The sequence below is a fragment of the Citrus sinensis genome, chromosome 5 (genome assembly GCF_022201045.2).
Source record: "Citrus sinensis cultivar Valencia sweet orange chromosome 5, DVS_A1.0, whole genome shotgun sequence".
Taxonomy (NCBI): domain Eukaryota; kingdom Viridiplantae; phylum Streptophyta; class Magnoliopsida; order Sapindales; family Rutaceae; genus Citrus; species Citrus sinensis.
Genome location: NC_068560.1, coordinates 4,485,022 through 4,502,421, shown reverse-complemented (window position 1 = coordinate 4,502,421; position 17,400 = coordinate 4,485,022). Strand labels below are relative to the sequence as shown.

The following is a 17,400-nucleotide window of genomic DNA, read 5'->3' as shown; positions in this document are numbered from 1 at the left end:
ACTATCTCTTATAAGTTAATTCAAAGAGTCAAGTCTCATATGTTACACACAAAAAGGCACATGGCAAGGCAATAAGCCAGTGAAACAACAGGTTTAAGGGTCTAAAATTCGGAGTCATAGCTGAACCAATTACAGCTTGTGGGTATACAATTCGCACAACCGTAATTCTCTTAGTATTGCATTATTAAGAAATTGCTGCACATCTTTGTTTGATTCATGTCAGTTAGAATACACTTTCGTTTGATTGATGTCAGTTAGAATAAACAATGAAGACTCCTTGGGTAACAAGGCTGAGAACCTCATCGACTGCATTTTCCTTTGGTACATGATTCGGTAATACATGATCCATCTCAAACGTTAGAAACGGATAAAAAAAAAGTGCTAATTTCTGGGATCTGGACGTTAGTTTTACTCTCTTGTAGCAAATTGCTTTTGAGGAAGTGCTCTCCATCCAATATCTCGCCGGTAGAACCCTCCTGGCCAGTTGATTTCCTCCACTGCTAGGTAAGCTCTATCTCGTGCCTCTTCAACATCTTTTCCCTTTGCAGTAACCCCAAGAACACGGCCACCAGTGGCAATGAAGTTGCCATCCGCGTCAAGTGCTGTCCCTGCATGAAATATCTTTACAGAAGGAGCAACTTGTTCTGCTTCTTCGAGGTTCTGGATCACAGATCCTTTCTCATAGGATCCGGGGTAACCTTTGCTCGCCATTACTACAACCATGGCAGATCCTGGGGACCAGTTCAGTGTTACCCCAGTTAACTCTCCTCTGCAAGCGGCAAGTAGAACTTCTGCCAGATCAGACTCCAACCTCACCATCAAAACCTGTGTATCATTATTAATGGGACAAGGCACAGGTTAAGGCAAAACCAATGTCAGTGTTTAACAAAATTATACAAGCTGCTACGCAAGTAAAATTTGCAGCCAGCAGTAGCCTAAATCTTAGTTTGAGCATCAACAAACAATCATGTACATGCACCAAAAAGATGGCCACAACCGCATTTTGGCATGATTACTTCATAAATCATATAAAATAGATAATACTATTATTCTAATTACAGGGCTATGATTTAAGTAGGACATACAAAAGCTACATGCACGAACCTATATCATGCCGCTTTTAATAAGAAAACAGTGTAAAGCAAGTCCATTTCGTTGAGCCTCAACTGACAAAGCAGATGTTTTTCCAAAGGTAAAGAAGAGTCCGACTCATATTTTTCGGGCAACTACAAGTGCAATAACAAATTCAAGCATATCAACATCTTTTGTACGTCTAAAAGTTAATCCCTTTCCATTTCACAAACTCTCCCCTCACTACCGTGTGTGAACATTGACATACTCCATATACTTTCACAACCTTAATCTAATATGAATAAACATCAAGACATGGCACACTAGTGAATAGTCCCTTGGGATGGAATTTCATTCACACTGATAATCAGGACAAGTTTGATTTAAATCTGGGTGGGTAACAAAATAAAAAAAAAATTAAGAAAAAAGATCTGCCTTGTGGTAGAACCAATTCTTCGAACAAACATTCCTTGAACCAATATTTAAGATTAAGCTGGATCACATGAGACAATTATGCCAAGAAGATTTTCAACTCACCTGACACTCTGGATCTCCAAATCGTACGTTGTACTCAATTAGCTTAGGTAAGCCAGACTTCTTCTCAATCATGAGACCAGCATATAGGACCCCAACAAACTTGCATCCCTCAGCTGACATTCCTTTCACTGTGGGGAGAATTATAGACTCCATGACCACAGACTGAAGTTCTTTCGTTAAGACAGGTGCTGGAGAGTAAGCCCCCATCCCACCAGTGTTGGGCCCAGTATCACCATCACCAACTCGTTTATGATCCTGAGCAGACTCTAGAGGTATGGCATTCTCTCCATCGACAAGGGCAAAAAAGGATGCTTCTTCTCCTTCAAGAAATTCTTCAATAATGACACGACACCCGGCAGAACCAAAAGCATTTTTCAGTAGCATTGAATCAACAGCTTCATATGCCTCCTCCAACGTCATAGCAACAATAACTCCTTTTCCAGCAGCCAATCCATCTGCTTTGACAACAATAGGTGCCCCTTCCTCTTGAATATACTGCTTTGCAGCATTTGGGTCCGTAAATGTTTTATACTGCAGCAAAAAATCAAAACATCAGCTGAGTGTTTCTTTTGCACAGGAATGAGAAAGTTAAGAGACCAAGGACCTTAAAATATTAGTTGACCAGGAAAAAAAGGAGGCCAAAAAAAAAAAGGCAAAACAATGATTTTCCTGCCAAATAATAGTTCAACTTTTTCATAAAAGTTAAAAGGAAAAAGAAACCAATAGAATAAGAAATGGCAACATCATTATTGAATCAGCAGTGATCATGGTCATTTCCCTGGTCTGGTAAAATCAAACTTCTAATTGAGATCAAAGCCAGAAGCAAAAACCTTAGCAGTAGGAATCCCATATTTGTCACACAAATTCTTCATAAAGTTTTTAGAGCCTTCCAAAGCAGCAGCTTCTGAAGATGGGCCAAAAGTAGGGATTCCAGCTTTCACTAGTTTGTTGGCAAGACCTGAAACCAGAGGAGCCTCTGGTCCAACAACAACTAGTCCCACACTCCATTTGCGACAGAAAGATATCACAGCATCGCCGTCCAAAACGTCTAGGTCCGGGATACAAGTAGCATCACCTGAGTTGGATATCCCCGCATTACCAGGCGCACAAAATACAGCATCACATGAGTGAGATCTCTTCAAAGCATAGCAAAGTGCATGTTCCCTTCCCCCTCCACCAATGACCAACACTACCACCCTCTGCCCTGCACCAATAGCAAACTAGAAAGGCTTAATTTATCAACAAATTAAAAAACAATCATTCATAATTCTGTTTTTTCCTTCAATCGATGCATAAACAAAATTGTTAAATTGAAGTAACACTTCCACATTACAATCTTATCACTATAATTACAAAATTCAATGCTTTCAGTATTCTTCCATGCTTCGCCATAGAAATTGAAACAGATCAATTAATTATGGCATTAGACCAACACGAGAACTAGCAAATACCATAATCCTAGCAACTGAAATATCAAAAACTATTTGTACAGCCTGCATATAATCTCTTTCCCAATATTTTCACACTGATAAAAATTGACATTTTTATCAATAAAACATTATACTACACAAAAACAATGACCCATCTGACAAGATAACATTAGAACCAAAATAAACAAAACCCATAAATTAAACCCCCCCCCCCCCCCCCCCGTGGTGGGAAAAAAAAGATTCTCATTAATTAACTTACTTACCGGCATTGGTGGGTGCATTAACTGAAACGGACGGCTGTGATTTCTGGGCAAGGCACTTGAAAGTGCTAAACAATGAACTTTTACTACCCTGGGGATTAAAACTGATGCTGAAATTGGGTCCCACAGAGAATCTAAGATTATTTGATGAAGCAAATGGCTTCGGAAACTGAAAGCACTTGCTGCTGCTGCTGCAAAGCTTCACACAAGGAGAAAGACAGTAGCTTGTGCAAGCCATATTGTGAAACTGTTTTGGAACAAAATGGGTCTGAGATTAGAATAAATTTCAGTTTTGTTCACACTCTAAGAGGTGGGCAGAATACAGCTCGGTTCGGTCCAGTTCTGGAATCAAAATCAAACTGAATTTAGAACCGAACCGAACCAAATTTTAAGAAATCAATTTTGAAATCAGTTCGGTGAAATATAACTAAATCATATCCAGTGCATATGATTTGATTCTAAGAAAATAATAAACTAAAATCACATCCTGAACATAGGATTTGATTCTAAGACTTCTTGTACCATCCAAAAGACTTAACCCATTGAACTAACTTTAGAATGAAAATAGGCGACTCCAAAACCATATGGAAAAGGAGCTCGCTGTTAGCTACTAGGTTTACGACTAAATGGCATTTCTAAAAGAAATATTCTCCAAAACATTTCCAACAAATGTATCTAATTATGCATTTTGAAAAAAAAAAAAAGAATTATCGAATATTCTCAGTCCCTGGAAAAATCATTTTGAAAACAAATACTTCAAGACAGACAGACAACGCAAGAACATCTATAACAATGTCCCATCAAAGCACTTTTTACAATGTCAAAAGTACTTCTAAACAAAGCCTTCATAGTTTGAAAAAACAGACCATAAATTTGTCAAATCTAACAAATGCTACGATCATTGAACTCAACTGACAACTCAGTACTCACCTTCACCGGCCGCGACAGCAGCGACGGAGAGAGGCTGCAAGAGCTGGCGATATGAATGAGGTGACGACTGCCGAGCCGCGGCTGGCGAAGATGAGACAGTAGACGAGCGGCGGTTGACAGTGGTGGATGCTTGAACCGTGAGTGTCGAATGAGTAACAAGCGGCGGCTGGCGAAGATGACGGCAGGAGACGAGCGGCAGCGGTCGTGACGGCTTGAATAGTTAGTAATGGGTGGTTGATGCTTCAGCGGCGGCCGGCAAAGATGACTGCAGGAGACGAGCGGTGGCAGATGGTGGTGACGACGCCTGAATCGTGTTTGGTGAGAGTGAGACCGTGAGTCCGCGACGTGAGTGTGAAAGTCTGAGATAGATTGCCGCGGATCTAGGGTTTGGAAGTGGATTGGAAATTAGGAATTGAATTTGATTTCTGATTTTATATTTTAAATTAAACAATATTTTTTAAAGAAACGGTCGGTTTGGCTGTCCGTTCGGTTCAGTTCGGTTAAAAAAACACCGCCTGCATACCCTCTATCACCCTCTTTATCAGGAACAGGAAGAGAGACTCAGAACAGAAGACATGTTTTTGTAAAAAATATTATTTAATTTAAAGAGAGAAGGTTACGGTTTGGTTTTCCAGAACCGAACCGAAAAACCGATCGATTCGGTTCAGTTTAATTAAAAAATGTTATTCAATTTAAAATAAAGAGAACATGGATTTGCTCGCAGGGTTTAAGGCAAAGGGAGCATGGATTTGTTCATAGGGTTTAAGGTTTTCAGTTTCTTATTTTAAACCTCTTTCAAAGAGGGACAAATTTCGTTTGTTTAATAACATTTGGACCCCTACAATTTTGATAAATCACAGTGAATGGCACAGTTTAAATTATTTTTAATTATTGCTCAACAATAATACTTTTTACTTCTTAGAAAGGAGAGGACAGTGACACTAGTTTGTTAAAAGATAATAGATATCATTTCCTGAATAAAAGATAAACGATGTTTCAACATCTAAATGTACTCATGCATATTATCTATATTTATTGGTTTCAAAACTTGAGATGGTTGCCATGTCGTCTTTCTCTTTGATAGGTGCATATCATATCGATTACTAAAAGAATAATAAACAATGAATCATCCAAATGATGAGTCGACTCATAATGTTTATACTTGTCGGTTTCAATAAATTTAGGTATAACTTAGAATAATTAATTTATTTAGATTAAATTACATCAAAGTTTATTTTTTTAATTTTACTTTATAATAAATATTCAAAGCACAACACAGAAGGGTGAAATTGTCTCAATAAATATTGAATAATTTCCTTTTCAACTTTCGTTGTAGACTTCTATAACAAATCAAATAATAGATTTAAATTTCACTTTATCATCTCCTCTCTATTATTTTGATTTCCTCTCACTTTTACAACCAAACACCATCTCCAGGTTGAGTAACGTTGATAGTTATCATTAAAATCTCTATTCCCTTTATAGGAAAAGATAACAACACACGTGATTTCACAAAACCGTCAAAAGAAATTCCCTCTATTTTCATTAATGATCATATATATCTCTTTTTGGATAACTATACCCTTTGATTAGTGACTTAGGTGTATTCGTTTGGAAATAATTGTTCAAAAAGAGATCCATGTGGTAATTTTTTGTTAATCATATAAAATAATTTCTCAATACAATTTAGTAATAGTAAAAATAATTTCATGTACATGAATTTTTTGTTGGAGCAATGAGATTAAAGAAATTATTTTGAAAACAAAATATAGGGATTGAAAAATGAAAACTTAATGCTTTATATGATTGATTTTCGTGATGAATAAGTACAATTAATTAAAATGATAAAATGGACATAACATCAATAAATATTAAAAGGTTTTTAACATAAATGACATGTCGCATATTTAAAAAATAAATTAAAAAAAAGAGAGAGTGGGATAAATGATGCATCATCTATTAACTTAATTTAAAGACGACATGGAATTCACTTAAAATAGATTAGGTTGACATGTCGTCTCCCTGCATTCACGTAGCCGACATGCGTATAGAGTATTTGACGATGCATACTATTGACGACGTTGTTTATATTTTTAGACAAAAAACGTTTCTTCTATATTATACTTTTATCGATGAAATGATGTATTGACCTTTCTTATACAAGCAACACGTCATTTGTTGTGCCTAATTTCACGAGTTTTTTTAAGTAAGAGATTTTTTTTCTCCTAACAATTACATGGAATAATAATCTTTTTTTTTTTTTTGTAAGTACATGGAATAATAATCTATTTCACTTGTTTGTATGTTTTTATATGTTTGTTTTTCTCTAGCACTGGAAATATGCTATTTGCATATTTGAATAAAATTAAGATAAAAATTTTAACTTCAAGACTACTTTTTTTTTAATACTGATTATATATTAGATTACTATATTACACAGATATTTATAACTGCTATTAGAGAAGACATTACACTGATATTTATAATTAGATATATAACTAAGACTTACATTATTACATTAATTCTATAAAGTACATGCACAGACAAGGGATGTCTCTACTCCACTCGCATTTCGCAAGGGAGAAAGACTTACAAATTAAGTTTGCACAATTTTTTTCTTAATTGAGGAAAGTTGAGCCTATACAGACTCGAACCACTACTCTCATAGTCCTGCTTAACTTTGACAGTAGCGGTTCACCACTGGCCCAAAGCTCAAGTGGCAACTTCAAGATTATGTTTAAGTATGAATATACCATATATATTAGTGAAAGGATTGCCACATAGTAGTAGGAGTCATTGTGATTCAAGTAATTCTCATTAGGCTGCTTCTAGAGAGTACGTGTTTTGGGTGACTTCTGCAATTTATGGAATTTCATTTTCATTGGTATCTTTGTTGCATATGCATACGTTCAAGCACAAACAGAAATAGAGCTCGAGGAGAAGTTGGTAAATGTAAAATTGTAGAGTAGAACGAGTTGATAACTGATAAATTATAAATTAATGCATAAAAACTAATTTTCCATTATTCTCTCATGAGTAGTGCTAGGGAGCGAGAGAAATGAGAGAACCACAAGAGAAACGGCTGCAATTCCTCATTTCTCTCGCCCATTGAAACAATAAAAAAATAAAAATAATGAATAAAGAAATGGGTGCATGCAGATTGAAATCCAAACTTTATCTTCAGCCAGGCTTTCCTCTTCCACTCTCCTCTCTCTCCTCATGCAATTCACCATCATCGTCCACGGTAGCAACTGCTCACGGCTTATCTCCAGCCAGGTTTTCCTCTTCCACTCTCCTCTTTCCTCACGCAAATCACCATCATCGTTCACGGAAGCAACCGCTCACAGTGACGCACCATCATCGTTCACAGCAAAGCACGCTTCTTCATCCACTCGTCTCGCTTCATGAAAAATCACCATCATCGTTCACGGCAAGCAACACTGTTTCCCCCTTTCTCTGGGCTCTCTCAGCAAACATTGAGTAAGCAAAATGGTGCCTTTTTTTCAACTTGTTCTTTTTCTTTTACTTTTCTTGCATTTTCTCGGCAAACAATAAATAAATGGAATTTAAGCAATGTAATTGAATGTAATAAGCTTCTGGAATTTAAGCAATGCAAGATATGATAAGCTGCTATGATTTTGTGTAATAAGCTTCTGGAATTTTTTTTTTGACATTTCTTCTGCAGGTTCGAAACTAATTGAAAAATAATTAATTGATGTCTGAATTTCTGTTTGACATTTCTGTGAAAGATTTGGTTTTTGGTGGGTGTTTTGGATTTGGGGGTTTTTTTTTTTTGGGTCTCGTCGGGTGGTTTTTGTGCAGAATTGGAAAAGTTGGGTAGAATTACTGTGAATTTTGGTTTGCAAGCTTAGTGAAAGAAAACTAAGAAGATTAGCTCAAAATTTAAAGTGAATTTTCTTCTCCTAGCCTTAGTAACGCAATTATATTGTTAATCATCAAGCTTATGTGTGTTACTTCTCCAACGGAGAAAATTTATCCACTTTATTACTGATTGGTAATCTTAATATGTATTAGCATTGAGTTTTTATTACATATAATTATTTACGTGTGTATGCTACCCTTCTCTCCCTTAATATAGCACAATATGTATTGTCTTACATTAATCAGTGGCCCATTTATGTGTTCTATTTAATGTCTACTACTCTTATAATGTTGGTATCGTAGTAAATTGGCAGTAATTAAACTTTATTAACGTTAATTTTGTACTAAATTACCTGTTATCCCACTGTAATTTTCGCTGCTTGTTATTAACTTTGGAATTTTAAGAGGGAAAGGCTTTTATACTTTGTCTTATGAGTGCTTTGTGTTTTAATGCTTTTTTTTATTTATATTTTGGTAGTTTAAGTAGTTTACTACCGACGATGTCATCTAGTACAAATGAAACCCGAAATTCATTGCTAATATATAATGAATACGATGAGCAAATGGAGTTGTTAACGTCACATACTACAAAGAATCCAAATCACAAATTTTGGAAATGTAAAGGATGTAAGAACTTTTAATGGGCAAAAGACCGTAAAGCCAATGAAGAGAAAATTGATTTGTTAGTGGAGTAAGTTAGAAAGTTGGCATTGGAGATTGAATGCTTGTTTGTTAAGTTTCAATTATTTAATAAAGAACTTGAGCATATACAAGAATGTGAAGTGCAAAGGTGATTGTTTGATGATGAACTTCGAAGAAGACAAACACCATGTTATGATTTCATTAGAATTCTTGTGATTATTTTACTATGTTTTATATTCAAGATTTTTTTTAAAGTCGTTGTTTTAAGTTGTACTATGTACTGAAAAAACTTGTAGACAAATATAATAACATTTTCTTTCGAAATATAAGCTTTATTAAGTTTGAAATTAGATTCAAATGCCTTAATAAAATTAATAACAATAAGTTTAACAACACAGAATAATGTTGAAATAATCACTAAACCAACAAAAATTATCAAAAGATTAAACAATAGTGCAATGAATGATGTCAACAAAAACATAATATTCTCATATCATTAATTCATTACTGCAATTTGTCGTCTCAAGCCAAATCTAAGTGAAATAATAGTGAAAATAATTGAAACAAATTCAAATCAAACATCAATTTGTTGTCTCAAACCAAATCTAATTGAAATGATAGTGAAAATAATCGAAACAAATACAAGTCAAACATCAATTGCGGCGATTGTTGTCTTCGTTACATTGTTGATGTAACAATTGTTGAAAATTCCCACTTCCAGATCCTTCATACGTCATCAAAGGAGAAAAATAATGCAATTGCAAAGCATACGGTGGGACTGGTTGTTATAATACACAAGAATTTAAAATATCATTATACATTTTAAAAATTTGACAACGTAAAATATAAGTATGTATTGAAATTTAAAAATATAAGTATACTTACTGTGTGCCAGCTATAAGGAAATGGCTGGTAAATATTATTTCCACTAACTTGAACTGGGTATACATGTACCTAAACAAAAAAAAATATGTAAAATTCATATTAAAATTTACTCGTGAATTTGATTCTTACATTATAATAGCCTAAACTCCCGTACTGATTGAGATTTGCATTAACAATACTTCCTTCCTGAAACGTCTACATATACTCAACAACATACTTAGTTACATATGTTCAAAATAGTTGAGCAAACATTAATAATAAAAACTCACAAAAATATACCATGGCCATGTTGTTCTGCTGTGTGGAGATTTCATTAGTCATTTTAAAAGATGTTGAAGCATTTTCTTGCAAATCCTATAAAATTATAATATACAATAAAATGAAGATAAAATGAAATTAGAAAACATATATATGCATTTAAACAAACCTTATTTTTTTGGCAGTCTTGTTCTTTTGGGTAGTTTTTTTTTTTAAGTGAAGATTGTTTTCTCAAATAAGGACGACGACCTTTACGATGTGCCACTATTGGATCATTAATTACATGTTCAATATTGTTGCTGCTACAACTTACTTCACCACCAATAGCAGTTGTTTCCACATTTGCACACCAAATTTGTTTGGGCAGATCCTTCATTATTTTATTAACCAATCCAACACAAATTTGTAACTACTCTCATCATCAGCAGCTATGTTTGCAACCTCAGTGAAATCAATACACATTTTGTCATATCTCTCTTGCTGAATGCATAAATTCTGCACACCATAACTAACTTTCACCTTACTAATACATCTCCTCACATCGTTCCTCCACCTTGATAAAATGTACATCTCTGGAAGTATTTCAACACCGTGACGTATTAGCACTGTAAGGGCATGTCTACAAAAAATCCCCCTAAATTGAAATTTTGAGCAGATTCAACTAACTTTACATTCAGTTTCCTCAAAAACAACCTCAAAGCTTTTTTTCTTTCCTTGCCCATATGATTCATTGATTTCATATATTGACCCAACAGAATCCAATGTATCACAATACATCCGTGCAGTTAATTCTTGCTGGAATTCTTTGAACTTAGAAATAGTGTACATCTTCTTAACTTGCTTTTCCATCTCATATCTTGTAACACATGGAGTATTTTTATTAAAACACTTGGCATATGCTTGCCATTCCAATTCAACTTTCCTTCGCAATGCATTTTCATATTACTTCACAAACTGCTTTAAATTTTTTTTGGGTTAACAAACCCATCAAAAAATGCATTCATACTTTCACTTCGCTGAGTTGTTGACATTCCCGCCCAAAAATTGCCTTTCAAATAGCATGGAACCCAACGATGCCTCTCATCATATAAACCATTTAACTAATCATTATCCCATAAATCATATGTTGTAATCATGTCATGTCAAGCTTCCTCAAATGCAACAGGGCTCAACGAATCATAAACAACAGAAAGTAGCAAAGAAATAATACATTCACTTTCTTTAAAAGCCCCTAACTTCTTAGGTACCTTCTTCATTATATGCCAAAAACACCATTGATGCCTAGTCGTAGGAAAAACATTCCCAATTGCCTTTTGCATTGCTTTATCTTGGTCTGTAATAATACCAATGGGAGGAGAACCGAACATGCATGATAGCCATGCCTCAAATAGCCACGTAAATGTCTTTGTATCCTCGTGAGAAATCAATCCGCATCCTAATAAAATAGACTGCCCATGACGATTAACTCTGACAAAAGGGGTGAACGGCATGTCATACTTCTTTGTAAGACACGTGGTGTCAAATGTGACAACATCCCCCAAAATATTTGTAAGCTACCTTACTCCTCGGATATGCCCAAAATACATTCTTCAATCGATCCTGCTCATCCAAGTTAATGCTAAAAAAAAAAAAAAACTATTGCATTCTGCTTGTTTTTTCTCGAAATACTTTAAAATTGCTATAGCATCTCCTTCTCTAACCTGTAATCGTCTTGCTTTATCAACAAGATTTCTACAATCTTTTTCTAAAAATGACACATGTTCATGCCCACCAGTTTCGACAACAATAGAATTAAAATTTTAGGAAATGTTAATTCCCGCAGAATCATTCATTTCAATACGCTTTTTTACATTTGCACTAATTCTACGGTTACAAAGGAAATATCTTGCTTTGTCTAGACTCAATCCATGATTATGTTGAAGGTTTAAAATTCGAAGAATCCATTTTCCCTCTTCATTTACACAACCTCTGATTCTAGCTTCGCAACCAGTTTTCACAACAGGTTTCAACTTCAGCATATTAGTAGATCTACTATCTGATTTGCCGTTACGGCCACATGCAAAGGTCGCATATTTTACAGTCTCGTCGCTTCCTTTCTTACTAGTTAGCTTCTTAACGGGAAACCCTTCTTGTTTACCATACGCTTTGTAAAACTCAAACATTTCCTCATGACTATCGAATAGCATACCAAGAGTTTACTCATATTTTTTCGGTTGCACATCTTCAATTGCACACTCATTTTCAAATTTTCCCATTTCTATAAAAATAATTAACATTTGTATTCAGTTTCTAAAAATTTAAATTTTAAAAAAAAATTCTAAACCAAATAGAATTCAAATAAAACAAAATTCATTATCATTTATCAATAACCACCCTCACAAAATTTAAATAAATGAATTCATATTATTCTTTTAAGGTCACAACATAAACTGCAATAACTCCAGAAGCACACATCTAAATTCAAAATTACAAGAAGCCATAATTGAAACTAACTTTCCCAAATTCCCAGCAATTTTACATCACACTAAACCAAAATTCATCAATTTTCACACAAATTAAACCAGCTTTTTAAATTCTGCACAAAAACCAAATATTTCATAGAAATGTCAAAACATAAATTCGAACATCAATTTGTTTTTCAATTAGTTTCGAACCTGCAAAAGAAATGTAAAAAAAAAATTCGAGAAGCTTATTACACAAAATCACATAAGCTTATCATATCTTGCATTGCTTAAATTCCATTTATTTATTGTTTGCCGAGAAAATGTAAGAAAAGTAAAAAGAAAAAGAACAAGTTGAAAAAAGGCACCATTTTGCTTACTTAATGTTTGCCAAGGGAGCCCAGAGAGAGGGGGAAACAGTGTTGCTTGCCGTGAACGATGATGGTGAGTTTTCGTGAGGAGAGACAAGTGGATGAGTGCTTTACCGTGAGGAGTGCTTTGCCATGAACGATGATGGTGCGTGCCGTGAGCAGTTGCTGCTGTGAATGATGATGGTGATTTGCGTGAGGAGAGAGGAGAGTGGAAGAGGAAAGCCTGGTTGGAGATAAGCCGTGAGCAATTGCTGCCGTGAATGATGATGGTGATTTGCGTGAAGAGAGAGATGAGAGTGGAAGAGAAAAGCCTGGCTGAAGATAAGGTTAGGATTTCAATCTGCACGCACCCATTTCTTTATTCATTAATTTTATTTTTTTATTTTTTTATTGTTTCAATGGGCGAAAGAAATGAGGAGCAAGGAGATGTACTAAGACATCTCCCATCAGTGGCAACCCAACCAGTTTGATTAGAGGGCTTAGATAAAAAAAATTTAATTCAATTTAGATAACTTTATTTTTTTAACTAAGATTTATTTTTTTAATTTAAAAAGCAATAATAGTAAAAAATTAAAAGAAATTTGGATAATTATTCAAATTTAATATGGTAACAAATAAAAAGAAATCCAGATAAATATTCAGATTTTGTTCTTTTCCTTTTAATTTTAATAAATATAATAATAATACAAAGGAAATATGTATAAATATCTTTTAAAAAAAATTACCACTATATCTTTGCCACTAAACTATAATGCTGCGTTTATTTCATAAAATGAGAATAGGGTGGGGTGGGAATGGACTGGGAATGAGAATGGACTGGAATGAAAATGAGATTCCAATGTTTACTTGACAAAAATAAATGAAAATGGGAATGTGGTGGAATGTCATTGATGTATTTACTTGGCAAAATAAATGGGAATGAAGAATGAATGTTAGAATTAATTTACCAAAATACCCATAGTATTAAATAATGTAATTTTCACTAACTAGATACATGTATAAATATTATTAAAAATGATATTAATTAAAAAAGTAAAATTAATAATAATAATAATAAATGTTAATAATGATAATATTAATAAAAATGAAAATAAAAATAATTAATAATAACTAAAATAATAAAGTTAATAAAATTTAATAATAATAATAATGACATTTAAAATAATAAAATTAATAAATTTTGATAATAATAATAATAATTCATAATAGTTAAATTAATAATTTTTGAACGAGTGTAATTCAAGAAATATGAAAAAATTAGAGGGATATAAAAGTCAGTTCAGGGAATGAAAATCCCCATTCTTAACCTTCCATGGGAATAAGATTCTCATTCGTTATTCCCAAATTGTGTAGGACCCACATATTTTATTTTCATTCCCAAATTACATTTTGTCATGTAAACATGAGTTTCATTCCCATTCTTTCATTCTTATTCCCTAAACCCTCAAGTAAATACACTATAAGTATTTTGTTTAGTGTAACTGTGATCAAAAATTTTTTTTTATTGTCTTTTTTTTAAAAGGCTTCAAGTATATTTGAAAGGAAAAATAATGATTCAGAGGGGAATAAATCTATCAAATGACAAAACTATCAAGTTGGGTTGCATTAGGGTCAAATCAAATTAAAGTAAATAGAAATGATCAGGCATGCATATATTAACTAACAAAGTAAAATAAAAATAAGATTTGGGGCATTATATAGCTTGTGCCCATGAATATTTGCCGTAACATTGGTAATGACTATTACAAAAGTAATATTATATTGTCTCTAAGAACCCTTTATGAAAATTTCATCTTATATGTGGTGTGGTTCAAACAAAACCACTGGAATGAAATAAAAATTGATTACTTTTTTTTTTTCAATCGTATCCAACAATACGAAAAAATAAAAAGAAAAACTTGTGGTTAATTGGTTATAATTAAAATGTCAAAAAAATCAATTGGACTAATCACTTCTTTTTATATTGATCACCGCACATCTCATGAATATTTTATTTACCTATTTCATTTTCATAAATATAATATGACTATCTAATGAAAATTAAGCTTAATTGGCTAGTTTCTTCTTTTTGTTTTAACAAAATTATCTTTAGGTCGATGTTGCTTTTATTAAAAAAAATAGAAAAATATGTCTAATTAGCTCAATAATCTTTTATTCATACATGCATTATATTTAGCCACTCAAAATTAAACTAACACAAATTTTCATGGCAAGTAATGGTTTAAACTTCAAATGGATAGCCAAATTGTTTAAGTCAGTACCAAATACTAAATAAACCACAGTAACCACAGTAAAGTACTAAGAAAATGCGTGATGATAATATGTTATTTATAGAGGAGAATTAAGAAAATTGGCAAACTTGTGAAAGTTTTCTCTAACTTTAACTACAATCTACTTCAAATTTAAATATAAAATAGACATGGAGAAGTATAAATAAAAGAGTGAGCATATTGAAAAGAAAGGGAAAAAATAGAGAGATGGAAGAAAAAGTATATAAAAAATAAAATTAACATGGATCAGTAATTTCTTTTGCCCATTTCAGATTTCATCCAGAGATGAAAACAAAATTAAATGATAGATAGTGCCACAAATTAAAAACTCTTGTGAGCTTTGTTCTCGGTATTTATGAATGAACCAATAGAGAGCATGATCAGAAAATAACAGTAACAGTGGATGTACAAATCTAAGATTTTACAGAAAAACATGCTGACAATGACTTATTTTGAAAACCATAGTAACTAACAAAAATTGATTTGATTCTGAGTTTTTTACATGTTAAACTAGACATCTTCATGAATGATTTGAAATTTGTTTCAAGCTACTCAGATAAAAATTCAGTTTTTTAATGTTTTTCAGACTCATGTTTGAAAGCCTGGAAATTTCTAATTTCAATGAAGATTATGAATTATGAAATTATTTTACCGTACCTAGATTTCTTTAAAAATTATGAAATTTGGATCAATGATTTGTATATATGTCTAGCATGATTTTGGGAAGTTTCATGATTTTATGATAAAAGGATAAATTGTTTGTATATTTAAAGCAAATATATTCAAAACAGAAAATAGTTTGACAAATTTGATGAAATCTAAAACATAAATTAATTTAAATTGTTTTGGATGGAATTAAAATTTGAGATTTTTCCGGTAAGGAAATAATTTACTAACAATTGGAGAACATAGTATGCTCTACTTTAGAAATGGATATTGAGATTATTTGAAGTTAAGTGTATGACATTTTTATGATGAGAAATTTGAGGACTTTGGAGTTTATACTACGATATGATTTTGTTGAAGTGTGAGCTCTGAAACTGGTTTCCAGAGAGTCATACGTCATGTCAGTTTGTGGTTGTAATACCATATGACATGTCGGTTGTGGTTATTCGAGGTCGTGTGACAATGTTACTTGGTCATCCATTTGTAAATAAGTGAAGCACGTGGCTGTCACATGCTTTCACTTAACAATACGACTTGCTGAGTTGCCGTTACGGAGCCATCATTAAACGTGAAGCAAACATGTGGCTTAGAGGCTGTTATGTTCTGTTACTAGAGTGGGAAAATTCTAGGTTTATGGTTACAGAATTTAGCTGACTAATGTGGGAACTTTCTGGGCTCTCTTAGGTGTGTGTATTTATAGCCTTAGGAGAAAAGAGATCAGATAGAGTGATGCTTGTAACTTCGTCTTTAAGATTGTATCTTGTGCCTGGTGATTGAATAAAGTTTGCTTCTCTGTTCTTCAGTGGATGTAGGCCATCTCCAGGCCGAACCACTATAATTCCGTTCTTCTTTGATTGTTGTTTTTAGTTTTGCTTCTGTTTCTTTTGTGATTACTTGGTGTTTCCTTATCAAATATCAGAGTGTTTAGCTAGTCTTGGGGAGTCTTGATTGGTTAAATTATATCAAGGTTTAACAGATTTGTACATCTCATGAGAGTTTTTATTTTATTTATTTTAAGCCAAGGACATTGATACAATATTACTTCTGGATATAAAAAGGTAAGTGAATCATATTTTAAAAAGAATAACAATAAAGAATAGGTAATGTTTGACATGTTTGAAAAGCTTATTTATATATATATGAATATGGATTTAGAGGACATACGTACGTATGAAGGTTTTTTGGCATAAGCATGAGTGCATTATGTTTTTTATAAAACGAGAAAGTGAATTTTAGCAAATTGTCTAAAGAAAGTAAGTTTTTTGATTGTGTTAAGTAATAAGCGGGTGAAAGATGCTTGTGTGAAGCCCAAAAAAGAGTGTTATATGAAAGCGTGAATGTTAAGGAAGAGTCTTATTAATTGGTAATTGAATTAAGATAGTTCAAGTAAGATATTTGAAAGAAAATGTGAAGTTTGAAAGTAACAAATGAGGCTTTGATGAATTTGCTTTACGATGTGCTCAAAAGACCATTGGATATCATGTATCACATTATATATAAGTATGTATGCATTTCGGTATATTAAGAACTGATTTACTTACTGAGTCTTATACTTATTATAGTTTATTGTGATTCTCAGAGATTAAGATTGATCCATGATGAGTAAAGAAAAAAAGACTTGATTTAAGGATCGTAGATGGTTTGGCATATTAAAGTCTTCTGCTATTTGAGGATTGGATTATTTTATATATTGTATAAAGATTTTAAGTTTATTTATGAGTTGTATTTAAGGACCACATCGAATTTGCTCCCAAGTT

The 17,400-nt window shown here is 33.0% G+C and overlaps 1 protein-coding gene across 1 annotated transcript; it reads right to left on the bottom strand.

Annotated features, from left to right (window-relative positions):
- Nucleotides 1-121: 121 nt before the first annotated feature.
- On the bottom strand, nt 122-4,965 carry LOC102615577 (phosphoribosylamine--glycine ligase). The gene is made up of 5 exons (XM_052442292.1): nt 4,229-4,965; nt 3,302-3,545; nt 2,439-2,812; nt 1,609-2,139; nt 122-825 (listed from the first exon to the last, which is right to left on the bottom strand). The coding sequence occupies exons 2-5, from the start codon at nt 3,534-3,536 to the stop codon at nt 409-411; spliced, it is 1,557 nt and encodes a 518-aa protein (XP_052298252.1). The 5' UTR covers nt 3,537-3,545; nt 4,229-4,965; the 3' UTR covers nt 122-408.
- Between the last annotated feature and the right edge of the window lie 12,435 nt (nt 4,966-17,400).